This window comes from Tupaia chinensis, unplaced genomic scaffold (assembly GCF_000334495.1).
Source record: "Tupaia chinensis unplaced genomic scaffold, TupChi_1.0 Scaffold000366_1, whole genome shotgun sequence".
In the NCBI taxonomy this organism is placed as follows: Eukaryota; Metazoa; Chordata; class Mammalia; order Scandentia; family Tupaiidae; genus Tupaia; species Tupaia belangeri.
Window position 1 is genome coordinate 1633459 of NW_006159863.1, and position 27120 is coordinate 1660578.

The following is a 27120-nucleotide window of genomic DNA, read 5'->3' on the forward strand; positions in this document are numbered from 1 at the left end:
CCTGCTGAGGCTGTTGAGAGCCCAAAGACAGCCCCTCCAGGCTGGTGTGGATAACTCCTCTCACGACTAAGGGCTTTATTATCCTGAATCTGGTCTTCTGCCTTTATTGCTACTGGACTTCTTCTGCGTGTTTATTTATTCATTCAGTAAATGTTCCATATGCACTGAGGACTAACGAACACAGATGGTATTTACCAATTTTGAAGGTAGTCTGTTCACTACCTAGTTGTTCTGGGGCTGGAATTTGTGGAGAGGATTCCTTCTTCAGCTGGTGTGGTGGTCCCAATGACCTCTAAGAATCCACCCAGCCTCAAGATGTTAAGATTCTGTGATAGATTAAGTTACTGAGAAAAGTAGCTAGAAAAGCTAGCAATGTGTTCTCTAACCTCTAAGCACCTATAGTGAAATGATATGGAAGAAGAAACAATATTTCCTCTCTAAGCGGGTTCTCTGTGTCCTTTGGATGGCTTACCTTCTTCTGTGACCACAGGTACAAAAAGATACCCTGAAGGCTAAGGGTATCATGCATATAGCATGATTTTGGGTGCTTCTAACCAGGGGGCTTCTTTTTAGGAATGATGTTGACAATTGTGCAAGAGCTGGGACACCCCTCCCCCCCATGGGACTTCTGATGGCAGAGAGGAGCTGGGTGGGACCTAAGCAGATTTCTGGGAGAAGGTGATGCTTATGAAAAGAATGTGGCTCACTGGATGAGAAGCTGGAACCCAGCTGCAGTAGGAAGGTAGAAGGGAAGTGAGCCCAAATGACCTTGATTTCCAAGGAATCAGGATTTAGGTGAGTGAGAGAGGCTGAGTGAGTTCAGGGGTAGGCGGGGGCGGGGGGTGATCTGGATACCCAACTACATAAGCAGCAATACACGTCCGACACGGATACAGTGTCTGAGAATTTAACATGTACTTTATTTTTTTTTTAGAATTATTTATTTAATTTTATTTATTCATTCATTAATTTTAGTTTGACCAGGCATGCGCATGTGCATACACACATGGGAGGGAGGGAGGGAGAAAGCAAGCCACAAGATCCAGGATTCAAACCATGGTTGGCCATTGGGAGTGTCCAGCGCCTTAACTACCATGCCACCTGCTGACCCCAACATATGCATTTTTAAAATAGTCTTCTCTGTTCATTCCATTTACCCAGATCCACTTTACATAAGGGACTCACCCATTGCCACCCCCTCCCTCAAATCTGCCAATCCAACCATTCTGAGGACCAGAGACCACAGCTCTTCTCCTTTTTAGTACCTTTCTAACAAGAGGTAGACTGTTACTCTAATTACTGCCAATTTTCTGGAACAACTTCTCCTTTGGTTTCCAGTGACAAATTAATGAAATTATCATAGTGGCTAGTTATGAGGGAGGCAAATTTCAGCGTCTTGCAGAGGAGGTCTTCTAGTGTCACTGCATCTCATTGGCACATTCTTCTAGAGGGCCTGGGACGTCTCTAGCTGGATCTGTAAATGGTACAACGTTGGTCTCCCTGAATTCCTGTTCTCACTAACTTTTCTTATGTAATACACTCGCAAAAAGGTGAAACAGATCATCTCCATGAAATCTGCGGCTGTGATATTGGCTGGAAGGAAGAATAAGTGATCTGCTCATAAAGAAAACTTCTGGGGACCAGCAGTTGGTGTAATGACTATGTCGCTGGACTCCCATATAGTTGACTATGGTTCGAGTCCCAGACCTGGTGGCTTAAACTCACGCCAGGTGTGTGTGCGTGCATGCCCAAGATCCCGAGAGGAGAATGGAGGAGAAGGGATTGCAGTGTGGCCATTCCCCCTGGGGGGTGATTTCTCGCTTTCTGTCTCTCTGTCTGTCTCTGTCTTTCTGGCGAGTGCACGCATCCTATAGCAAAAACCTCTCCCCAAAATAAAATACTTCTGGAACTTTGGGTCCATGTGAGCCTGGCTTTGAGGTAAGACATCCATGCTTTCTCATCAACCGTCTTCCACACACCTCGGGGTTGATAGAGGCTTTAGTAATGACAGTCACAGTGCCAGAATGATAGCACGCAGGCACATAATAGCGGAGACGTCCATACGAAATCGCCCTCCAAGGCAGTGCCACTGGGCAGCACTTTGCCACATTGTACTTTAGAAGTCAAAGACCTGAACTTGACCTAGCTTTACCCCTCTGTCACTATGTGACCTGGGGCCAGTCAGTCAACTTCTCTTAGTACCTATTTTTTAAAAAATTTATGTCAGGGATTACAGGGGCTGGCAGGTGGCATGGTGGTTAAGAGCTCTGGACTCCCACATGGCTGATGGCGGTTCAAGTCCTGGACCTGGAAGCTTGCTTTCTCACTTTCCCTCTTTCTCTCTCTCTCTGTCCCTCTCTGGTCAAATTAAAATAAATACATACATAAATAAATAAAAATAAAGTTCAAAAAATTCTTTAAAAAAAAAAAAGAGATTATAATATCTCTTCCCCACCTCCACCTAGAGGTGACATGAAACCCAAATGAGGGCAGGGGTGCAAAAGTGCCTTATAAACCTGAAAATGACCCCAATGTGAGTTGTCCTTAGAAGACTTTCTAGGAGTTCACATCTAAGGAAATCTTGCAATCCTCTTCCTTGCACTTAGCCCCATTTTCTGACATCTAACAAAAACCAAGAGCCGTGTGTCTTCATGCCTCGGAAATGGAGACATAAACAGATTAAATTTTATAGCTTCTCTTCATTCTAACAAGCAGACAAAACTTTCAGGTGGTGGTGATAGGGCAGGCGAGGTGATATTTAAGTCACGGGCATCCACAGGTGTATTAGGAGGGCATGAAACACTTGAGGTACTTGGGGTAGAGAGGATGAATGCGAGCAAAGGAACCAGAAAGGTAGCTCTGTGATCGCCAGATGTTTGAATGGGTCCAAGAGCACAGATGAAAACTGCAACTGCTCAGCAGCTACTCCTGGGTGTTAATGAAATTTAGTGTCGGCTAGCAAGACAGGTTCTTTCAGCTCAAGTCAACTTAAACATCTCTCTGATGCTTACACAGAATCAGACTCAGGGAAGAACTTCCCATTCTGGGGAGTTATAAAGAGCGGGGAAAGGAACTTGAGACATTTCTGGATGACTCTTGAAACTAGTAGAACTAGGTGAATGAAGTCTTGCCTCACAACAGGGAGGAATAAACGGGTGAGACTAGAGCTTCATTTCTTTGGTTCTTCCCCACTCTGTCCCATTCAGGACCACCTGTGCTCAGTCCTCTGTCCTGAATGCCTGGCACACTGGCCTGGATCAAGGATGAGGTGAGGGAAGGTAATGACTAAGGAGCAAACCATCCGACTGTGGGAGCAAATGTCTGACAAAGTCTTAGTTCCTAGAGTAGGTGGCAAGCCTTGGTTGTCCTCCGTAGATGCTCTCAGAGCCCGCTTTCTCTCCGGAATGACTTTAGGAGGCTCCTCATTCCTAGAACTCACAGAGTGAGCTGGGGCGATGCCTGGGGCTGGAGAGAAACAGTGGCTAAGCCACATCTTCACCCTCCAGGAGTGAGCTCAGAACGGGATTTTCTGCTTTTCTCTGTCAGTCAACCTTTGCCCTAACAGGAGGGCTGAGCTCAGATAGGGATTTTCTGTCAGTCAACCTTTGCCCTAACAGGAGGGGTTCAGATACCCGGACCCCACTTTCTGGTCTCATGTTTGCCTCAGCCCTAATATGACTCCACATGAACACAGCTGACTTTTTCTCTCCCCCTCTCCCACTCTTTGTTTTATTGGGGCAAAATATTTTTTTTTGAGAGATTTTTGCTATAGGGCACGTGCACTTACCAGAGAGACAGAGAGAGACAGAGAGACAAAAAGGCGAGAATTCACCGCCTCAAGAGGGGTGGCCATGCTGGATTCCGTCATGTTTGACCCTGGACCTGGTGGCTGATTTGAGTCCTGGATCTGGTGGCTTAAAAACTTGCCAGCCATATGTTCGTATGGGCCCTAAATCCCAACAGGATGGAGAAATGGAAGAGAAGGGATTGCGACATGCCGCCCCCAGCTTGAGTTTCAAGCCACCGGGTCCAGGACTTGAACTGTGCTCAGCTACATGGGAATATTGTGATGTAACCATTACACTATCTGCTGGTCCTGGGGCAAAATATTTGTAATATAATGTACCATGTTAACCATTTAGTGCACAGGTCAGTGGTGCTGAACCAGGGCATTCTCCCTGCAGTGCCCCTGTCTCAGCAGCCATCCCCAAGATATTTTCATCTTCCTAAACTGAAACTTGCACCCATTTAAACACTGGATCCCCAGTCCCCCCAGCCCCTGGAAACCACCATTTTCCTTCTGTCTCTATGAATCTGGGTACTCTACGTACCTCGCATAAGGGGGATCATGCAGAATTTGTCCTTCTGTGATTGACTTATTGCATCCAACATGATGTTCCCAAGGTTCATCCATGTGGTCGCATGTGTGGGAATTTCCTTCCTTCCTAAGGCTGAATAACATCCCTTTGTACATGCTTTTAACCACAGTTTGTGTATTTTTTCATCCGGCAACTTGGTTGCTTTCACCCTTTACGCCGCTGACTTTGACAACTGCACTCCGTTCCGATGGGTAGTAGCGTCTTAAATCCACAGGGAATTTGAGTGAGCCCCCCCACTTCCTCTGAGACGAACTCAGAGATGATATTAAAGAACGAAGACACCTAGAGTAGGACATTCGGGGTATGCAGAAAAGTGTAAAAAAAAAAAAGGAATAATCACCTCTGGTCACCCGGAGATAACACAGAGGATCTATATGTACAAAGGGAGAAAGAAGATTAAATGAGAAAGCAGCGGGATGGCAATGACAGCTTTTCCAGACGTAATTGAGCTGTGCTGTTTGCTTTGTGGTGATTCTGCTTGGGAGAAACCCCAGGAGACAGGCCCCTGCACCTGCAAAGGCTCGAGGCCCCAGGCATGCTGCTGTGATTTGCTTCTGTGAATATATATATATTGTATATATTGAGAGAGAGAGAAAAATCACCTTCTAGAGGGTATGGCCATATCGCAGTCCCTTCTCCTTCGTTCTCTTGGGATTTTTCATTAGACTGGTTTTTTTTGCTATAGAGTGCATGTACTTGCCAGCGAGCTAGAGAGAGAGAGAAAACGATTAATCTCCCCCCGGGGGGGAAGGGCATGCCACAATCTCTTCTCCATTCCCCTATTAGGATTTTGGGCATACACAGGTGCCCATGTGTCTTTCAAGTCACTGGGTTCAGGATGCAAACCGCAGAGTGGGCCACGTGGGACCCCCTTCCATGCCATCTGGCTAGCCCAGTGGTTTACATTCTTAAAACACATTTACTCATATTCTATTTTTTTTAAGTGTAAAATCCAATAACATAGGATTTATCACTGGTGGCATTTAGTACATTCAAAATGCTGTCTGTGCAACAGGCCAGCTGGTGGCATGGAGGTAAAGGCACCTGAATCCCATATGGCTGACTACATGGTTCAAGTCCTGGTCCCAGTAGCTTGAAAAACAAAAGAGGGGTGGTGTGTGTGTATCCAAAATCATGAGAGGAGAATAAAGAAGAAGGGATTGTGGGGGAGCCATTCCTCTGGTGGGGGGTAATTTCTCACTTTCCCTTTCTCATTCTGCTTCTCTTTGATGAGTGCACATGCCCAAAGGCAGAGTTAAAAAAATAAATAAATAAAAGCTACGTGATTCGCCGCTTTTGAGCCCCCTTTTGGGCCAGGTCAGGCTGCGGCGCCCAAGCACATACTTGCATTAGAGGGCGGCTGCCTGTCCCACGTTCTGTCATCACCTCTGTCTAGTTCCAGAACGTTCTCACCGTCCCCAAGGGAGATATACCGAGGGTCACTGTAATCCCCCTAGGCCATACCACAATGTGAGCCAGAACCGAGAACACTGCATTCTCCCGGTAAGAAGGACGGTTAACACACAAACACAAAGCTAACCTGAGTATGTACACTTACTAGGACAATATTTAATTTTATTAGTCTAGTGACTTGTTTTAAAGTGCACGCAATAGAAAAGAATACATTGTCATGAAAACAGTGCTTTCCCTGTTAGGAGACATCTGAGCAGTTCACGCTGTCTTCGACGTCAGGGTCCTTTTCGTCGCTAGAACCCTTTCAGCTTCGCTTTCCATGCCCTGCATATATTGTTTTCCTGATAGCTAAAGAGAGCTGGTTGCTTCTTAGTCACCTGAAAGTGTTAATTTTTTTAAATAGCATTTTTTTTTTAAGAGATATCGTTCACATACCCTAAAGTTCACCCGTCGAAGGGGTACACTTGGTTGCATTTTAGTAGTCACAGAGCTGTGTTTTGTAGTATGGTGCTGAGTCATGTTCAGTTCCCACAGAGTGGCGCAGGCGTCATCAGTATCTAGTTCCAGAACATTTTCATCACTCCAACGGGGAACTCAGTGTCCCCTAAGCAGCTACTTCCCCATTCCTCCTGCCTTCTCCCTGCCAGCCACTAATCTGCTTCCTGTCTCCGTAGATGTACCTGTTGTGGACAGTCTGTATAAATGACTCATACGCGGTGTGGCTTTTTGTCACTGGCTTCTTTCACTGTGCGTGACTTCCAGGTTCATCCATGTGGTCGTGTGTAACAGTAATGTGTTTCTTTTCAAGGCTAAGTCACAGTCCACTGTGTGGATAGATCACCTTCTGTCATTCATTCCCCAGCTGATGGACCCTCGGGCTGGTTCCACCTTCTGGCTCTTGTGACCAGTACTCATATTTTTGGCTGACCACCTTTGCAGTGTGATTATCCCCATTTTACAGATAAGATGCTGAGGCCACAGTGGCAGACTTCGGTTCCATCCTGTGTCCTCCTCTGTTCAGGAGGGCAGGGTTTGGCTTAGGGCAGAGTAGCTAGCTGGCTGGCTCCCGAGAAGGAGAAAGAGGTGGTTTCTCAGTTAAACCAGGAAGCACTCAGGAGCCCTAAACTCCTGAGAAGCCTTCGAAGGCTGTTTGCTCAGTTTTCATACCTCATGGGGGTGTGAGGATCAAAGATGTGTCCCTGTCAAGGAGGTGCAGCCCTAAGATCCCTTTCCTGGGCTTTCTCAGGTTCATTGGCAAAAGGGGACCACGCAGCTAGCAACAGCCCTATGGGGAACTGCTCTGAGGTTCAACCTCCCACAGAGCCTGGCCTGCCCTCCTGCTGAGGTCCGGGACCCTCCTCTGAAGCCATGGGCCCTGCCCATCCTGCACTGCTGCCCTTGATGAGGCTGGGCCTCTGCTGGCTCCTTCTGACCCCAGCAGGTAAGAGAGTGTCATTACCAGACTTCCGTTCACAACCTGAGCTCACGCAGTAAATGGGGAATATCTGGCAGGCAGGCGGGCTCATTGCAACCCTCAAAGCTGCAGAGGCCTGCAGAGGTCATCAACTGGATCCACAGAGAGGACGTGGAGGGGCACTCACAGCTCTGACATCAGCAGGTCACCTTGAACACCTCCTCACCTGCAAAATGCGAATGGTGCTGTGGCCCTCCTGGGGGCTACCTAAGGACTAAATGCAAGGCTGTGACCAGCATCTCGGTATTCACCCCGGTGGCCATTGTCACTGTCCTGCTTTCCGCCCCACATGGTACCGACCCATCCTTTTTTATTTTATTTTTATTTTTTTTTATTTTGGAAGGAGAGAACTGAGTTGGTTCTTCACCTGCTCAGGTGGCAGTCCCTGAAGTGGTGAGGCTGTTGGCAGAATGCAGTAAAAATCAGCATGAGCGACATCCTCAGACAATGCCTCCCTTTGGCTACCTGATAAGAAACAGCAAACGCCAGTGGTTTAAGGGGAGACAATCAGGGAGATGCCCAGAGTGGCAGAGGACTCCGCCGTTCACGCCAGTGGCAAGACATGGGGCCTGTGAGCTGCTCGCTGCCAGCCAGGCTCACTGCCCTGTGTGAAGCCCTTCTCCCTGTAGCTGCCCCCCACCCACCGGCAGAGTCCAGGAGTCTCCCCATTAGCACTCCTCCTGGAGACCCCTCAGCCCAGGGCGGAATCTCACCTCTGCGTCTGAGCAGCCCTCGTTCCCACTCTTCCTTACCTACTAGTCACAAAGTAGCTGACATCTCATGGGCTCTGACGGTGTGGCGTGCTCTGTCCTGTGTAAAGCTCTGGTCGACAAGGCTCTATTCATCCTCTGTGGTGTTTTGAGAGATCTGGAGTCACATTCCCATTTTACGGATGGGCAAACTGAGGTCCGGTGAGGGTGGGTAGCTCTGATTTGATGGGAGGAGGAGAGAAGCCAAGTGCTCACCTCTTGGGATGCCCAGAGACCTCGCTCACCTCTCTCTGTCCCACAGCATCGTCCCTGCGAGGCTCCCACACCCAGGCAGAGGACCGCCTCTTCAAACACCTCTTTGGGGGCTATAATCGCTGGGCCCGGCCAGTGCCTAACACCTCGGACGTGGTGATCGTGCGCTTCGGGCTGTCCATTGCGCAGCTCATCGACGTGGTGCGTCCCTTGGCATCGGCCCCAGACCACCTGCCCCTTTCCAGGGCCCTCCCTCTGCCCAGATCCCTCCCGTCTCCCTTCAGCCCTCCCCTCCCCTTGGTCACAGCGTGGATCCTCAGGGCTGGTCTTTGGGGCTATCAGACTGGCAGAAGTGGGTTTTCTAGACACTCTGGTTCTTCCACGTAACATAAGTCTGCAAGCCCGGGTTGACTGGTCTGTGTGGTCCTGAAGTGTCTGAGTAAACTTCGCTGTGGTAGGAGCGGGTGGTGACTGGGCTGGGTTTAGGGTGTCATATCAGAGGTTCTACCGGTGAGTGGGGGCCCAAAGCAACCTAGGCCACTGCACCGTTTCCCTGGTTCCATCACTGATTGCTCTTCCGGTCTCCCCGCTACCGGCCAGGATGAGAAGAACCAAATGATGACCACCAACGTCTGGCTGAAGCAGGTGAGGGCTCCTCCCCTGACCGAGGTGGGAGGGCGGCAGGAATCTACCAGCCCCAGGCCTTCCCTGGAGACTTGGACCAACATGGGGCCAGAGATTCTAGTCACTGGGCTTGTCTTTGCAGGTGCACAAACTGAGAGAGTGAGGAGGACACTTGGGAAGCCTCATGGTCATGCAGTGTGGGTAGAGGAGGGAGGCCTACACCTGGGTTGTCACAGCTCTCCCCAGGGTGGGGAGGCTGGAAGGGGCACTAGAGTGGGTGTGAGAGTCAGGCCTACCAGCACCACCTCTGCTCAGCCTGTGACAGGGCAGGCTGCGTCACCTCGGGGAGCCTCACTTTCCTCAGCTGCGAAATGGGAATAATACCATCTACTTCCACATGCCCAAGAAGATTAACATACCCCAAGTGGTGTAGGGACCCCCAGATTGTTGGTTGGGCCTGAAAACTTGACAGATAAACTACAGAGAGAATAAAAACTTGATTTTGGAAGGGGAGGTTTGGGGGGTAGGGGATACAGATTCCCCTGGACCTGCATGGGTAGAAGCAGGGGTGGGGTCCAGAGCATCCCATCTCTGCTGGGGACCCTCATGTGCTCTTGAACACAGTTCGAAAGTCCCTGTTAATTCCCGTTTCAATAGCCTATGTGAGAATTCAGAAAGTTCACAGAGAAGTGAAATGAAGGTATGAGTTTATTTTGATGCAAAAGATTTTGAAATCCATGCATAGTTTTTCTCATAGTCTTCACGAAGTTTTTGTGGGCCCCTCTGACCTCTTCTTTTGCTCTCTGGTCTTCAATTCCTTCCTCTGTGAAGTGGGCAAACACCTCTCGCCTGGTCTGTATTGCCTGACCCAGTCTGCAGAAGCTCTACCTAGCTTCAGAGTGTGAAGAAATATAAAGTGTGATGCACTCTATGTGCCTTTACTGCAGACGCGAGACAGGACCAGGATGGCTGAGCTCTCCGTGAGCCTGGCCTTTGGCCAGCAAAGTCAGGGCAAAGCCAGGAGGGTGGGTATCTTCGGTGAGACGCCTGATTCTTAGGTCCCCATCCTGTCTTTCCTCGAACCGTTTGTGTCCAGTGGCTAGTGGTGTGCTCTGGTCACTCCTGAGCCAACATCTCGGCCCAGTTGTGGGGTGGCCCAGTTTTGCCGCGGCCCCTGCCCTGCAGCCTGGTGACAAGACCTCCTCCCTGCACACAGGAGTGGAGTGACTACAAGCTGCGCTGGAATCCAGCTGATTTTGGCAACATCACATCCCTTCGGGTCCCTTCGGAGATGATCTGGATCCCTGACATTGTCCTCTACAACAAGTAGGGAGCTGCTGGGATCCGGGGAGGCCCCCTGGGAGAGGTGGGTAGAGTGGACATGGGAGGGGGACATGTGCTTGCCAGGGAGAGAGAGAGAGACAGGGAGAAGTAAAGTGAGAAGTCAGTTCCTAGGGGGTATCACCTCACTGGAATCCCTTGTCCTTCATTCTCCTCTGAAGAATGGGCATGCACACACATGTGCCCAGCATGATTTTCAAGTTGCCATGTCTGGTACTCAAACCATAGTTGGCCATGTGGGAGTTCAAGTCCTTAACCACTATGCCACCTGCTGGCCCTCCAGCAGGTTTCCCCCCGGAGGTTTTTAAAAGCCACTGGGTCCGGGACTCAAACTGTGCAGTCACCCATGTGGGGTCCAGCTGCATTAACCACCATGCCACTGGCTGGCTCCAGATACACTACGTTTTTTGTTTCTATTGTTTTGTTTTGCTTTAGGGTATGTATGCTCACCAGAGAAAGAGGGAGAGAGAGAGAAAGAGGGAGAGAGAGAGAGAGAGAAAGAGAGAGAGAGAGATCCCGTGGGGCAGATGGCTACACCACGATCTCTTCTCCATTCTCCTCTCTGGACTTTGGACACGCACGCACATGTGCCCAGCATGTTTTTCAAGCCACTGTGTCTGGGACTCAAACCACTCAGTCATGTGGTATCCAATGTAGTAACTTCCTCACCACTGGCCCCCAGATGTGTTTTTTTAAAAGATAAAACGAAGAAAAACAGATCCACTTTTGGATTTTGTCTTTGGATAGGTCGGAGGAAAGTGACCGTGACTCCTTATCCTGCCCAGTGTTGAGGGGCGGTTTTGTTGAAACCGGCCCACGCCCTTTCTCCTAAGCTATCAGGGAGCTGCATACTCAGAAAGGGGTAAACTGGGGGTCTCACACCACAGCATGTGATGCTGTGGGACTGACTCCCCTGCCCTGTGAGCTCTCTGTGACTGAGAGCGTGTTGCCATCTAGTGGTGACTGTGTGAAGTGATCAAAATGCCTTTTTTTTTTTTGTATCTTTTGCAGGGATGTGTGTTTGTTACTAAGTTTCTGTTTGCAGCCTGCTTGTACCTTGCCTTGGAGTTCCTCCATGGGAAGAAAAGCTCTCTTCCAGAGTATTCTTTTGGACTTTGGGAATTGGAGGAGAAGGATAATATATTAATGAGTAGGGCAAGGAGCCACTGTGCCACCACCTGGGGGTTAAGGGACTCTGCTTCCAGGAAGCCCTGCCTGATTGGCCACCACTGTTCCAGTGTCCCCAAAGTCCTTGTGTGTCCTTAGATGCCTAGTCCCACAATGTCCCCAGCTTCATCTCTCACTGCCCCCCTCCCCCCATAACTCCTGGGTCTCTCCCCCGAGTCCCAGCACACCTGCGAGTGATGCTGTTGCCACCTGTTCCTCGTTCCTTCAGGACCTTCTGCTGGTTCGCTCTCCACCCACCTGTTGGTCAAATCCTACCATCAGTCAAGGTCTTGTTCAACTGACGACCTTCCCAATATCCTGCTCACCCCAGCCTGAAGGGGCGCTCCCCATAGGGGTCCAGAGGAGGGCTCTGACTGCTCTCATAGTGTTGCTGCCAGATACCTCCCCTGTGTTGCGTTTATTCACCGTGTCTCATTTCCCCAAGGTTCCTTTTTTTTAAATTCTTTTTTTTTGGAGAGGCTTTTGCTATAGGGCTCACGCGCTCACCAGAAAGAGACAGAGACAGAAAGCGAGAAATCACCCCCTAGGGAGGATAGCCACGCCGCAATCCCTTCTCAGTCTCCTCTCAGGATCTTGGGCATGTATGCACAAGCGACCACTGTGAGTTTAAGCCACCGGGTCCGGGACTCGAACCGCAGTTGGCTAGTCCAGTGACATAGCCATTACGCTAACTGCTGGTTCCCGCCCCCCCCCAAGTTTCCTTAAGGGCATGGGATGTGTCTCACGTTCCTCCTCCCCTACATCTCTGGTGGAGACCCTTGTTGATGAGGCAGGTTTAAAAAGGTACCCTAAAGTGGCTGGATGGTGATACAATGGTAACCATGACGCCCTGCAAGGCAGACCCACATAGGAAGGTTCCGGGTTCACCTCAGGAGACCTGAGTATACAGGGCACACGTGTGCTCACGATCTGGGTCTGCTGCAAGGCTGGGGGTGGGTCGTGACACTGGGCCCTGTTGGGGGTGGGTCGTGACATTGGGACCCTGTTGGGGGTGGGTCGTGACACTGGGACCCTGTTGGGGGTGGGTCGTGACACTGGGACCCTGTTGGGGGTGCTGTTTTTCTCTCTCTCTCTTGCTCAGGGGAGAAATAAACTTAAAAAAATGCATGCTAAATGGATGGATTCAAGGAAGTACGCTCATCAGCAAAGGTTTATGTCTCTGTGATCAACAAAAAAGTCTAGGTGGATGGGGCCAGCAGGCAGTGTGGTGGTTAAGGGTGCTGGACTCCCATGTGACCAACTGTGGTTCAAGTCCCGGAACTTTTCTCACTTTCCCTCAGTCTCTATCACTCTCTCTGTTGAGTGTGTATGCCCTACAGCAAAATTTAAAGATAATATTAATAAATAAAATTAAGTAAATAACTGTTTAAAACAAATACCACCCAAAAGGCTGACCAGCCACCTAACGGGGAGGAAAAATAAACTCAGAAATAATCACTCTAAAGTATTAAACGAGTAAAAGAGAACAACTATATATGAAGAGATATTCACAAAGTTTATGGAAAATACATATTATAATTTATATATGAAGAGGTCTTCACAAAGTTTATGGAAAATACATATTATAATAAAAAAATCGTGCATGAATAACACATTTTTTGTTCCAAAATGAACTTATACTTTAATTTCATTTTCCCACAAACATGCTGAAGTCCCCTCACATACCTCATGATCTTAAATGTGTAAAACTGTTTCTACACACAAACACACACCCCTCATCTATATAATAGTCAAATATATATGACACATATAACATCAAGATGTTAATAGTGGGCTGACCCCATGGCCTAGTGGTTAAGGGAGCTGGATCCCACATGGCAACCACTCTTTGAGTCCTGGCCCTGGTAGCTTAAGAAAACCTGCTGGGCACAGGTGTAAGTCTGCCCTAACACCTGACAGAATTGGAGAATTGAAGAAGGGATTGCAACATGACTATATCCCACCGAAGGGGTGCTTTCTCTTTCTCTTTGTGTGTTTCTCCGCCTCTCGCCTCATGAGCCTTCTGGCAATTAAAAAAAAAAAAGTACTAAGATTGGTTATTTTTGGAATTCTTGGCTCCTTCCTCGGTTCTTCAGAATTCCCACTTTGATAATTAAAACGATGGTGTCTAAGAAGACAACTCAAGTAGTCATAAAGGTCTGTGAGCTGAGAGAAGCTCCCACACTTGGGTACACTCCGAAAGCACAGCCAGGTGTGGCTTTGTTCCTAGGACCCCCTGCTGGTGGCTCCCTGCAGTAGCCTGGCTTAGGTAGGTGGGGCGTGCAGGCCCCCAGCTCCTGTCCTCTCCACAGTGCAGATGGGGAGTTTGCCGTGACCCACATGACCAAGGCTCACCTCTTCTTCACGGGCACCGTGCACTGGGTGCCCCCAGCCATCTACAAGAGCTCTTGCAGCATCGACGTCACCTTCTTCCCCTTCGACCAGCAGAACTGCAAGATGAAGTTTGGCTCCTGGACCTACGACAAGGCCAAGATCGACCTGGAGCAGATGGAGCAGACCGTGGACCTGAAGGATTACTGGGAGAGCGGAGAGTGGGCCATCCTCAACGCCACGGGCACCTACAACACCAAGAAGTATGACTGCTGCGCGGAGATCTACCCTGATGTCACCTACGCCTTCGTCATTCGCCGGCTGCCGCTCTTCTACACCATCAACCTCATCATCCCCTGCCTGCTCATCTCCTGTCTCACGGTGCTGGTCTTCTACCTGCCCTCGGACTGCGGCGAGAAGATCACACTGTGCATCTCGGTGCTGCTCTCGCTCACCGTCTTCCTGCTGCTCATCACTGAGATCATCCCGTCCACCTCGCTGGTCATCCCGCTCATCGGTGAGTACCTGCTCTTCACCATGATCTTCGTCACCCTCTCCATCGTCATCACCGTCTTCGTCCTCAACGTGCACCACCGCTCCCCCAGCACCCACACCATGCCTCCCTGGGTGCGGGTGGCCCTTCTGGGCTGCGTGCCTCGGTGGCTTCTGATGAAGCGGCCCCCACCCACGTTGGAGCTCCATGATTCCCCGGGGCTGAAGCTCGACCCTTCTTACCACTGGCTGGAGACCCGTGTGGATGCAGAGGAGAGGAAGGAGGCGGTGGAGGAAGACAGATGGATGTGTGCAGGTCAGCCAGCTCCCCTCAGGAGTGCCCACTGCAGCCGTGGCCATCTGCACCAAGTGGCCTCAGCTCCCAAGTCTGAGGCTCCAGGACAGGACAGTGAGATCCTGCTGTCACCTCGCATGCAGAAGGCACTGGAAGGTGTGCACTATATCGCTGACCACCTGCGGTCTGAGGATGCTGACTCTTCGGTATGTTGGGCTGGGTAAGAGGCTTGTCCTTGGGTGACTTCACCAGTATAGCAAGAAACCGTCTCACTCCAGGGTGTTGATTTTGGCCGGTGCAGTCTCTCCTCCCTTGGGCCTGTCTCCCTCAGTCATGCCCTTAAGAGTCTGGAATCGATGGTGAGAATGACTGTCAGCTATTAGGACATTTATTGGCAGTGGCAAAGTACATGCCCTGGAGGTCAAGAATGCCCCAGATAGGCCTACCTGGGAGACTGCAAACCAGAGAGGGAGAATCTAAGGTGCTGAACCATGCCATCCTCATGCCACGATGCCTCAGTCATTGCCACCATTACCCTATGGGTGATGGGGTGGGGCAGGGGAGGCAGAGAGGATACTCAGGAGAGACCAAGTGAACGAGCCCACTGCATCACCTTCCTCCTTTGTCCTGGATGGTCTCCTCCTTCTTGTTCACAAGCTCAGGACATTTTGCAAACCTCAATTTAACCCCAAACCCTGAAGACTCTTAATTGTACCAAGTAGGCTCCTTCCCTGGCCCTCACTGAGTCTAATATTGGTAGGTGAGCGGGTCACTGCCCCATCACAGAATTCGTATTGACCTAGGGATGGATGAAAGGCCAGGAGGTTACGCTGGGTGAAAGTTAACCATTATCTAATCTAGGAGCAGTTAGGAATCCACACTCCCTCGCCTGGACTATGAGCCTGAGTTCCGTAAAACCCCAGCCCTACTCCCCACCTCCCCTGCTTCACACCTGCCCTCAGCTACCTTCCTCTCTCAGTGTCCTACAAGGTTGGGAGGTGACCTGGGGGCAGCAAAGTCTTCGCTATTTAGTAATTGCTGGGCTTTGCATTGAAAACATTGTGGGTCCTGGGAGGGTGCATGTCCTAAGTGGTCCAACCACTTCCTAGTGTCCCACTAGGCTCCTTTACATGGAACTTGTGGAAAGACCCTGGCCTTATGGAGGGACAGTAAGGTGGGAATTAGGCCCATTTATTGGAGCTTGATGACCCTGTTTTTCTCTTCCGGCTTCCCTTCCACTTGGGTCAACCTTAGCTCCCAAGGTCTCAGTGTGGTTGGAGCAGTTGCTGCCACCCCCAGTGGCCATCCTTGGAAGGGCTGTGTGTGGGAGGGACACTTCCCCTTCCCAAGACATGGTCCCTGTCACTGTGAGCCCGTTCCTACCACAGGTGAAGGAAGATTGGAAGTATGTGGCCATGGTCATCGACAGGATATTCCTCTGGCTGTTTGTCATTGTCTGCTTCCTGGGGACCATTGGACTCTTTCTTCCTCCATTCCTGGCTGGAATGATCTGACTTCTCATCCGCGTGTTGGCTCTAAGGTGGCCCTGCTGCCTGTCTCTTGACCATCTTTAACTAAAGCATCCTCTGGGGTCAACACTGCCTGCAGGTGCCTCTTCGCAGAGTCCCTAAACTGGCCCATTCATTGCAGACTTCCTGGAATGATTCACCTTGACGTGACTCTACTGAGTGCTGAGAATCTGCTGGGCACAAAGCCCTGTTTTGGATATGGAAGAGCTAGAAAAGATGAAGGGATTTTTCTCTGCAGAAAGTTAGGATATGGGGGTGACCAAGTGAGGCAGGATGAGATCCTCCGAGAGGAGCAATAGAGACACTAAGTGACAGACGGTCAAGCAGGAGGACAAACAGGTGGGGCCAGGTTGAAGAGGAACAGAATGCAGTCTTCAGAGAAGTGGTGTTGGGGAAGGGAGAGGGCTCCTGGGGGTGGAAGAGCTCTGGGCCCAATGTGTCAGGGAGAACAGCAGGGTGAGGTAGCACTTGGCATGGATGGCAGCAGGAGGAGGCTGCAAGGCAGGTGAGTTCTCTTTTTTTTTTTTTGCGGGGGGAGAGGTTTTCGCTATAGGGCTCATGCGCTCGCCAGACAGACAGAGAGAGACATAGAGACAGAAAGCGAGAAATCACCCCCCAGGGGGGATGGTCATGCCACAATTCCTTCTCCTCCATTCTCCTCTCGGGATCTTGGGCACGCAAGCACACGCACCTGGTGTGAGTTTTAAGCCACCGGGTCCGGGACGCGAACCGCGGTCGACTACGTGGGAGTCCAGTGACATAGCCATTACGCTAACTGCTGGTTCCCAGGTGAGTTCTCTTGAAGCCAGGCTGAGACACAAGGTCCCAGCTGGTCTGCAGGTCTCAGAGCTGTGGCCGAGCAGTGGAGCAAAACAGCCTCTTCCAGAATGGGAGGAAGGGGAGGCAGGAAACCTTCGAGTCCCCAGGCTTCTCAACTTCAGCCCCTGCCTTCCCTCTTGCAGTACTGACGGGACCCAAGAGACCTGGCAGAGTCGAGAGCCGCTGCCTGCAGGGCACTGTCCCTAAGCGAGCAGTAAACTAGAAAGACACCCTGAGCTGCTCTTGAACTTAGACACACACTTGTCTGACCAGATGCCCGCTGCACCAGCAGGCCTCACTTAGGAGTTTAAGATCTTTGCTTTGGACTCCTTTGACCATGAACTCCTCAAGGGCAGAGCCTAGGCCTTTTATTTTTTTCCCAACCCCAGCACTCAGCACAGCACTGGGTTAAGTGGTGGTCAGCACTCCAGACAACTGCTCTGAGTGGTTGAGGGAACCCGGCTGGATTGCTCTGGACCCCTAGGCTGCGGTGCCAGGGTTGCAGGACCATCCTCTTCCCTGTCTGCCTTCCTCATCCTTCTTAGGCTCGTGGTGTGTCTGGCCTGCTCTGGACTGTCTGTTTCTACACCTTAAAATGGAACACCTCAGTTGCATGCAAGAGCCCAGATCAAGCTGCTGCTGCCAGCACCAGGCCTTCCCAGAACTGTCTAGTCCCCCCGAGGGTAAGACCTCTGCAACTAGCAGGTGAACACCAGGCTCTACGGATGGATGGCGTGGGGGTCCTGGGCAGGAGACTAAGCAGGGCAGGCTTCCAGTACACTTTTGGTCTCTGGGGTCCCCTCTTTCCAAACCACCACTGCCTGTCCCTGACAGACGCAGGAGAAATTGGCCTGCTTACGGCACCTCAGCCCAGGTCCCCACTCCGCTGTTCTCTCCCAAGACCTCCCCCTCCCCTCAGTGGCCCGTCTGCTCTCCTGCCCCCCCACTCCCCACCCCCGTGAATGCAGCCCTCCCACACCCACGGCCTCCAGGCCAGGCCCCAGACTCGATCTCCTGGTGTGCTGTTCCCTCATGTTATTCTTGTATCCATCTTGCATGTGAGTAAAGAGATTCAGTGAAGTTGAATCCAGGCCTGTTCACTTATGCAACCCCCTCCTCACCGGCCACCTATGGGCATCCTCAGTGCCCGCCAAGCCCTTCCAGAGCCTGAGTTGTTCTGAGACCAGCCAGGAGAGGAGCACCACAAAAAAAAATCAAGGAGGGGACCGCCCTGAGTCCTTCATGGAGACTTGCCCATGGGTCAGGGGCCCCTCTGACCACAGTGTGGGGGCCAGGGCACACATCTGGCCCCACCTCTGGTGTCACTGCACACTTGTCCTTGGCTGAGGTCCAGGGCTGCTCCATCCTTTATCTGCACCCAACACGGACACGGTTTCTTTTACGGCCGTGGTTCAAGGTCAGTGTTTTCCTCCCGCGGGCAGATCAAACCACCAGAACAAGGAAACAAAACACAAAGCAAATGGTACAATTTTAATTCAACCACGAGTCAAATAGAAAGGGGGTAAAAGAGTGTTTACACAAACACATGAGAAAGGAAGGGAGCAGATGAGAAAAAGGAGCAAAAAGGAGGAGTAAGAAAAGAGGAAAGAAAGAAAGGAAGGGCAAGAAAAAGAAGAATGAGAAAAGAGGGAGCCGGGAGAGAGCAGACTGTGTCCTAAGTCCTGTTTTGGCCTCCCTCTCTCCGCCTCTGCCCCTGACACTTGGTTTGTTGACAACGCAGCGTCCCGTGCCAGGGCTCCCATGAACTCTTCCCGGACAGTGCTCCAGGTCCTCCCGCAGGAGGGCTCATGGCTGTCAGTCCAGACCTAACTCACATTAAATAAATTCCAATATACACTGTACAAAAAAGCCGGGCCCATCCCTCATTTCACAGTCACCTGACTCCCACAACAAAGCCCCTTCCCAGCCCCTCTGTATTGGGGACCTCCAAGGGCCCAGGAGGAAGGAGAAGGAGTAGCTTGGTTTCCAGATGGGCCTGCCATGTCCATGCATAAAGCCATCTTGGCTGCTAGGGGCACCCCTGTGACCCCCAGTGAGGCCCCAGCACCCAGGCTGGGTGGAAGGGAGTGGCCGGGTAGTGGCGGTGCCCCTTGAAGCCATCTTTGTTACCCCCACCCTATGTCCATAGCCTAGAGTCCCCTTCGTCCAGCTGCAGCCTGAGCAGCACGGCCTGGGATGGGGGTGGGGCAGGGGGTCGTGCAAAGTGGCAAAGGAAGAAGGGCTCCCTCGGCCTCCCCCTGAGAAGACCCACATGACCAAAGGCAAGGCAGGGGTGGGGTACACGACAGATGGGGGTGCAGGATGCAGGCAGGCGGTCCCCCTTCCGTCACTCTGCAGGTGGGTGGGCTAGATTGGCCAGAACCTTGGCCTGGTCTACGGCATCGAGCAGGTTCTTGGCGTCCACAGCCAGGGTGTGGGAGGCCGTGAGCATCTGCCGCTTGCACTCCTCGCTCAGGGAGGTCACGGCGTTCTGCTGGGCCAGTCGCATCTTGTTGATGAGCTCCGCCAGGTCTTTGTTGAGCAGTTTCTGAGTCCCTTCAATCTGTACAAGGACACATAAGAAAGGCTGGGAGCTGAGGGCCTGCAAGGTCTATGCCTGGAGCAGGCATCTACCTCTTGTGTTGGCCAAGGCAGGGGGAACCTTCCTGTGGATGGATTAGTTCAAATCTTGGGGGGATCCAAGGCTCTGTGGGCTGGAGCTGAGGACACAGGTGCTGACATCCCAGACAACCCAGAGCCCAGCCTGCTTTGTGCCAGCCCCACCTGCTCCAGCCAGACAAGACCCTCCCTTCATGACAACACTTCCTCGTCAGCCGAAAAATGGGCTGGGGCTTTTCACTCTCAAACCAAGAGATCGGGGCTGTTTTGTTTACTATTGCATCACCAGAGCCTTGGACACTGCTGAGTACAGGGTGGTGCTCAAGAGACGTTTATAGAGTGGAATGGGTGAATGAATGAATGAATGGACAAGCCAAAGATAAAGGAGCTCCCACTGTAGCTCCTCTGTGGGTCGTTGCTGCCCCCCAGAGGGAGGCCAAGGAATGGCCCGAAGTCTCCTGTCTCAATAGTAGCAGAGAGTGGGGACAGTGACTGGATGCGGCGGTCACCTGACCACTGGGAGGGACAAAGGGGTCAAAGGGTTCCCTGAGGGCCTACAACTGCTTTCCAGCTGTACAAGTGACATGTCCTGTGGCCCTGGGTCGGTTCCCTATAGCTTCGGTAACAGAGTTCCACGTAGTGCCTTAAACACCACGTGTACATTCTCTTATTGTTCTGGATCTCAGAAATCTGGAGTCCTACCAGACTAACGTCAAGGTGTCACTGAGGTTGGTTCTTTCTGGAGGATCTTGGGGAGAATCTGTTCTTTTCCTGCTTCGAGAGGCTACCTTCCTGGGTTCAGGGCCCCTTTGAACAATGGCATCACCCCAGCCTCTGTCCTCATAGCTGCATCTTCTGACAGGCCTCCCTGCCTCCCTCATTAAGGCCTGTGACTACAATGGGCTCATTCTGGTGATCTAGCATGATTGCCCCATCTCGAGACACTTAAATTATTTATTATTATTTATTATTATTATTATTTCTCTACAAGGTGTGTGTGCACTTGCCAGAGACAGAGACAGAGCGAGAAGGAAAATGAGAAATCACTCGCTGGAAGGATGGCCACACTGCAATCCTTTCTCCTCAATTCTCCTCTCGAAAATTTTAGCATGCACACGCACCTGGAGTGTTCCTCAAGGGTCTGGGTCTTGAACCACAAAGTCAGTCATGTGGGATCTAGCCGCCTTCTCCTCCATGCCATTTGCTGACCCTCAAGACACATAACTTGCTCATATCTGCAGTCTTTTCTTACCATGTAAGGTATCAAGTTCACAGGTCTCAGAGACTCGGACATGGAGATCTTCGGAGGCCCCTGCTCTCCTCATCATAACAAAGAGCACCGAGGCTCCCATTTTGCTTGCCCATGATTGTTTGTTTCCCACTTAAATAAAAGCAATTCAATCAAATGATCAACTAAAGAAACCTCCAGTGCTATTTCAATGACACACTGTCCTTAACTTAGTATACAGGGTGACTAGATAATGGATAATAGGAGGAGGAGAAAAAAAAGAAGGTACATTCTCTTTGGCACACCTTCACTCAGGAAGAGCTCACTGCAATGACCTGAGACCTGGACTAGGACATTTGTCCTAGCAGCTGGCTGGGCCCTGGGTACCCTCTCGGCCCTCTGGTGTACCTGCTCAGATCCGCTGCTGGGGACTCAGTGGGCAGAAATGAGGTTGCCCAGGTGCCCCATTGTGTGACTCTGGTGGGACAGAAGGAGTTGCAGGGCAGAAGTGACAGTTTACAGCACAGCGTGGGACAAGGACACTCACCTCTGTCCTTGAAGATGATGGCAAAGAGGGCAGGAGATCATCCACACTCCCAATGAGCTTCCGCAGAGTCAGCCCCACATTCTGGAGAGAGAATGGGGAGGCGTCCTTTGACAAAGCCAGGTTGCCCTTGGGGAGAGCTCTCCCGGGGTGGGGCTAGCCCTCCAAGGCCGCCTGGGACTAAATTCCCTTCGAGAATGTTGCTCTAAGTAGGGTCGCCGGGCTAGCTGACACGGAGGTCTTGGCTCTCACCTTCACCACCACTACGTAGTCCTCAGGGGGCAGCTGGCAGAGCTTGTTCTTGAGTTCCAGCACAGCCTGCACCAACTCCATGACGTTGAGGTACACCAGGTCATCGGTCCGGTCCAGGTTGGCCGTGGGCTGGATGGACTGAAGAGGAGAAGCAGGTGAGTCAGGGGACTCTTTCCTGGGCAGGTACCACCAGGACAGTTTTAGCCATCAGCCCAACTTGAAAGGGCTCTTCTCAGGAATAGCAATGTCCTGACTGGGGTGCATCTCTCTCGCCCTCTTCCAGGGCAGTGCTTCTCCAGCCAGCGAAGCTTAACAAGGTACTAGTGGTGGAACCAGCAGATGGTGTTAATGGATACATTGCTGGACTCCCATGTAGCTGACCATGGTTCAAGCCCCAGACCTGGCAACTTGAAACTTATGCTGGAGGTGTGTGCATGCATGCCCAAGATCCCAAGAGGAGAAGGGAATGCAGTGTGGTCATCCCCCATGGGGAGGGAGCGATTTTTCACTTTCTGTCTCTCTATCTCTCTGGTGAGTGCATACTCCCTCTCTCTAAAAATAAATTAATAAAATACTAGTGGCAGTCTCACACCAGACCAACTGAGTCTTCAGCTGGGCATGGATGGGGTCCAGGTGGTTTTGACGTTCCACAGAGATTCTAATAGACAGCCAAGGTTGAGAATCACTGTCTCAGACCAAAAAAAAAAAAAAAAAAGTGGCTACTCCAGGCTACTCTAAGGATAATAGGGATGCTGAGAGTTAAGGCGAGGCTCTAGAGACGAAGGAAGCCCACATCTCTTGCCCCCAGGGCTGGACCAAGGAGCTTTCATTCAGGCCAAGAGAGAGCATGGGAGACAGGAGATGGCTCCTCCCATTGCTTTTTTTTTTTTCTTGGAATTAGCTGCATGGCCTTAGGTAAGGCGTTTCCTTCCTCTGGGCTTCATTTATGTAACGGTACTGGACCGATTATATCTGAGGGACTTTGAGGGACTTTGAAGTTTTCATGGTCTGTGGTCTGTGGACCCCCGACTCGACTACGTCACCAGCTTCGGTGGAGCCAACACATACCTGTGCGCCCAGCCGTGGTGGCTTCTGTGGGGGCCCCGTGAACTCCACTGCAAGGGGAAGGACAGTGAGTGGGAGACGGTTCTCAGCAGCCTGGCCCTCCTGATTATACCTCCTGATAACCCAGTGAACCCCCTATCTTCTACCACTGGGAGAGCTAAATCCAAATTCCAGGAAACTGGCAGGGAAAATAACCTGGTCTTCCCAGTGTGCCCACAGTCAGAGACAAGCACAGTGGTCCATTTTATGGACAGGAGAAGCAGTCACTGCAGAGCTGGGGGTGCTGCAGTGGGTGTCCAGCTCTGGCCTGTGCTTCCTCCCTGATGAGCCCCAGCCCCGCCCTGAGGAGCAGTACAGTCTGGCCTTGACCAGCCGCGAGAAGAAACGACGCCCTAAGAAGGCAGCAGGTATTTGAGGAGGCTTTGCCCTCATGGGGTAGAGATGCCAATTTTCTTGCCATCTGCCTTGAGTGTTTGGGGAGCAAGGAAGTGAAGCAGCTGCAGAATCATGCAGGTCACTCCCGCTTTGAGGAGCAAAGATGCGCAAGTTCTGCAGAGCTGCTGGAGAACAAGCCACCGAGTGGGAGGTAGAACGCCTGGCTCCACTCTCCCCTCTGCAGCTCACAGACACTCCCAGGGCCTTCATTTTCATCTGTAAAACATGAGGGCTAGCTCGGATGGAACCCTGGGGTCAGACTACCTGGGTTCAAATCTGAGCTCTGCTAATTATTAGCTGCCTGTCTTTGGACAAGTTAGTTAACCGTCCTGCTTCAGTTTTGTCCTTTGTAAACTGGAGACAATAATAAATTGCGTCTGCCTTATAGAGTGCTGTGAGATTAAATGAGTTAACGTATGGGCATGACTTAGGCCTGTACCTGGCTTGCAAGTAAGCTCTCTGGTACTGACATCATTGTCATTTTGTCATCTTTGTCATCATCATACCATCATGGTCAGCTGCCTCTTCCCTCCCTCCCTTTCCCTCCCTGCCTTCAGTAAAGGCTTGCAGAGAGACCCTGCAGGCTCAACTGCCTCCTTCCACTTCCTCCCTTCCATCCCTCTGGCCAAGAGAAGATGAATATGAACTGGGAGAGGTTGATGGGGGCAACTTAATCTTCATCCACAGGATCTTCCAACAGACTGAGTGGGAAATAGATGGGAAGAGGGGATCCCAAACTCCTCCAAACAACTGCAGGAGGGAGAGGGACTGGGAGGAGGCCCGAGTACGTGTGTAACTGAGGGGGTGGGGTGAGAAAGGACATTGGGCAGGGAGAGGGGTGGGACGGGTAGAGCCGAGGGGACAGGGGAGCTCTCAATTCCAAGCCTGCCTCTCTGGACACACACATAGATGTTCTTTGAAATTGCGGACGTGTGTCACCACTCTCTGCACTGACTACCAAGCCAGGACAATGGCACCACACGTTGCCCCCAAAAGGAAATACAAAAGTACTTACTGTAGCCAGCCTCCTTCTCTGGAGTCTGGAAGGAAGGGAGGAAAGAGAACCCATCATCCATGCAGCCCTGGGAACAAAGCACTTCCCCCTTACTGCCCCTCCCTCACCTGTGTCATCAGAGGTTATAATTGCTAGGAGTGGGACAGAGTTATTCTGGTAGCTCCTGATCCAAAGAAACCTTTCTAGGAGGCTGAGGGGTCCTGGGCAGGCCACAGCAGGGCTAAGGCTAAGGATTTCATGAGAGCTCAAGGAAAGAGCTGTGTGGAGATCCATGAGAAGGGCAACGAGATATTTCCAAGACAAGAAGCAGCTGAAAGGGCTCGGCAGGCTTAGTGGGCTGGGGTAGGGGACCTGTGGTGTCTGAGGTCTTCCCAGACCAAGACTCAAAGGAAGAGTTCTCCCTTGGTGACTTACCAACGGTGACTTGTCATTCATGTACACCATGGGGTCCTGCAGAGGAGAAAATCAAGGCAAAGGACTTAGCATTCTGATCTGAAAATGCCAAGAACGTATGGAGAGCAGGTGCTCCAGCCCTCTGGAAAGTGTGGTGCTTGTCTTCCCCTCGGCACCACGGCGGCAGGTTTGGAAGCTTGGAGGGCAGCCCCATGGTGTGCAGTCCCATGTGACCACCCATAGCTGAGCAAAGACTGAGAGAAGGAGCACAGCTGGGGAAGGAAAAAGCGGACCGGAAGGGACACATGGTATGGAAACCCCTCCCGGGGCTTGAGGCTTGCTCACCAAGGATTTCTCCTCCTGCCGCAGCCACTGGTAGTCTTCCGCCATCTGCTTCTGCTGCTTGTCCAGGATCTGACGCATCTTGATCTTCTCAGCCTCCCAGAGCTGCTGGGCCTCTTCTCGACTGCTGGGGCGGATGAAGTCCTCCTCCTAAGAGGACAGCAGAGACAAAACGAGGACACGAGTGAGCTCCAAGTTCAGACTCAGAGGAGGCATGGTCCTCTGAAGAGCCTCGTGGGAGACACAAGCCTTGGTCTTATCAGACGTTTTCCATCCTTAAACTCACACACATAGGTGCAGGCAGTTGTTACTGGTATCAGCCTCAAGTGCAAGTCTGTGTTGCAATGTGATCCCAAACCCCCCAAACACATTGCTTAATATGCATGGTATTCAAACTATGACACAACCTGTCCGTATCATTTTATTTTCCTGTGACTGCCCAGATATTATTTTCTTAGTCAGCATTTGTGATGGTTATTGTCATTGAGTAGATTTAGAAGCACAAAGTCAGCCCTTCAGTACCCTTTTGGTGTTTAATCTTCACTTAGGCACCATGGCAGCAGGTCTAGAAGCTTCGTGAGGCAGTGTTGCAGCTTCTAGCCTCATGTGACCACCCATGGCTGGGCAGAGCCTCAAAGAAGGAGCCACGGTATGAACCCTTCGATCATGCCTTTCCCTTAAAATGTACTCTTTATTAGGAAATAGTTTGGGCTATTTACCAAAAGCATAGTAGAAATGCATGACCAACGAGAGAAAATGAACGAAGTGTAAAGATAACTAGCTCTGTAGACATAAAGTGAATACTTCCTCTCCCTAGCTTTGTAGCATGTTTTAACTTGCCTGTGGGGCTTTGTGCCATTCATAGTTTTAGCTACTAGTTTCTAAACAGAAGGTATTGCATGTTTTCATACTTCCCCTCAGCCTTCCCCTGGGTTGCTCTGTGGAATTATTGTTGAGTCCTTCCAAACCACCTGCTACACACAACCCCCTGGCCTCCTGTATGCATGAAGAAAAAGTATTGTTGTCGTCCTCTTCGTTGTATAAAACCCAGAAATTCCCTTTGTGAGGGGCAACAACCTCCTGTGATTTCCGAGTCCCTCAGTTCCTTTCCTTTGAAGTGGCCAGTTCACATACAAACAAGTCACTTGCAGAAAATGCTAAAAGCACTATCTCCATGTACATTTAACAAGCCTTAGCTCTGCACTAATGCACATGTTGACCTCTGCAAGCACAGTGGTATAGCTGCCTCAGGTTATTGACAAATAGTGACATGAAGGAACTAAGTATCAAAGTTAGAGTTAGAAATTTCCAGGTGTAAAAAACAAAATGTATGGATTGAAGAAGACTAGATCTGATGGAATGAATGACCAGAGTCAAGAAAATTCTATACAGTTTTATAAGCGCTAAGAGACCATTCCACCACCCAAATATTTAACATGCCCCAGGCTGGATCTTACCAAATATTCAACAACCCATGTTGGAAAGTTTTATTCTGATGTCTTCTAATTTCATAATAAAACTCAAGGAGAAAATGAGAGTGTTTAAAGAATTGAATCTCTTTAGGGCTTGTTCTGCTGAAATATGTTTTAGGGTTCTTATCGGGCAATGGATAATTACATTGCTGGGTACATTACACTCCTAAAAAGAATCGAATAAGGTACTCCTGGTATTTTAAAATGACCTCCATAAACTGGGATGCCTTTGATAATTTGGCTACACACTATTCTGTGAGCTTTATTTCCACTTCCATGTGTACCCCTGTTTGCTCTAGCCAGCCTCCCACCCCACTTGCCCTGTGGCTTCCCATCACTTATAGTGGCTCCTACTGATGCCTCTGCCTCACCCCAGTTTTCTTCTGTCCAAATCTTCCCATCCTTTGAGGACCAGCTGATAAATACAGATTAAAGGAGTTGTTTTCCTCTCTGAAGTCCCACTTCGAGGTACCCCCAACTTTCTGGTTTGCATTACAAGGCACTGTTCACCTGACCTGTTCCTTCCGCTGGCATTTGATGCAAAGCGAACAAATATGGAAGATTTAATGCTAAGGAAAGCAAGCCAGGCTATGAAAGACGGGCATTGTATCTCCACATTTACTATATATCGAATGTCTGCACTCTAGAGAAGAAACTGAAAGCTTGCTGGGTTGTAAGCACTTTGAAGGCAGCACTGAGTTATTGCCCTATTCAGCACCCAGGATAGCGCCTTGCAGTCTGCCCTGCAAACAGCACTATTTATTGACTTTTATTATTTTAAATCTCTTGACTGTGAAGTCATTAAGAGAGAAATTGCTGCTATCTTGACTCTGGGGTGGCAACCCACAGATTCTGAGATGAGTCAAGCCATAGAACCAGTCAGTAGAAAGGATTGTTTTTATGGGAAAATCATCTCTGAATTTTTGTTG

The 27120-nt window shown here is 50.6% G+C and overlaps 2 protein-coding genes across 8 annotated transcripts in view; one reads left to right on the forward strand and one right to left on the reverse strand.

The window, feature by feature from the left end:
* The first annotated feature begins 7047 nt into the window (after positions 1-7047).
* CHRNA2 (cholinergic receptor nicotinic alpha 2 subunit) lies at positions 7048-16537 on the forward strand. The gene is made up of 6 exons (XM_027773710.1): positions 7048-7233; positions 8278-8429; positions 8829-8873; positions 10069-10178; positions 13673-14684; positions 15867-16537. Exons 1-6 carry the CDS (start codon positions 7161-7163, stop codon positions 15990-15992), a joined length of 1518 nt encoding a protein of 505 aa, XP_027629511.1. The 5' UTR covers positions 7048-7160; the 3' UTR covers positions 15993-16537.
* A 1760-nt stretch (positions 16538-18297) lies between these two features.
* The window catches only part of PTK2B (protein tyrosine kinase 2 beta), a 149978-nt gene continuing 141155 nt past the window's right edge, over positions 18298-27120 (reverse strand). For all 7 annotated transcript variants that reach the window (XM_027773729.1, XM_006153230.3, XM_006153229.3 and 4 more), the window contains 7 exons: positions 24723-24869; positions 24399-24434; positions 23985-24009; positions 22538-22584; positions 21470-21607; positions 21221-21301; positions 18298-19389 (listed from right to left, as the gene is read on the reverse strand). In XM_027773729.1, coding sequence (XP_027629530.1) covers positions 19174-19389; positions 21221-21301; positions 21470-21607; positions 22538-22584; positions 23985-24009; positions 24399-24434; positions 24723-24869 — 690 coding nt within the window. In that variant the 3' untranslated portion in view covers positions 18298-19173. The remainder of the gene's footprint in view (positions 19390-21220; positions 21302-21469; positions 21608-22537; positions 22585-23984; positions 24010-24398; positions 24435-24722; positions 24870-27120) is intronic.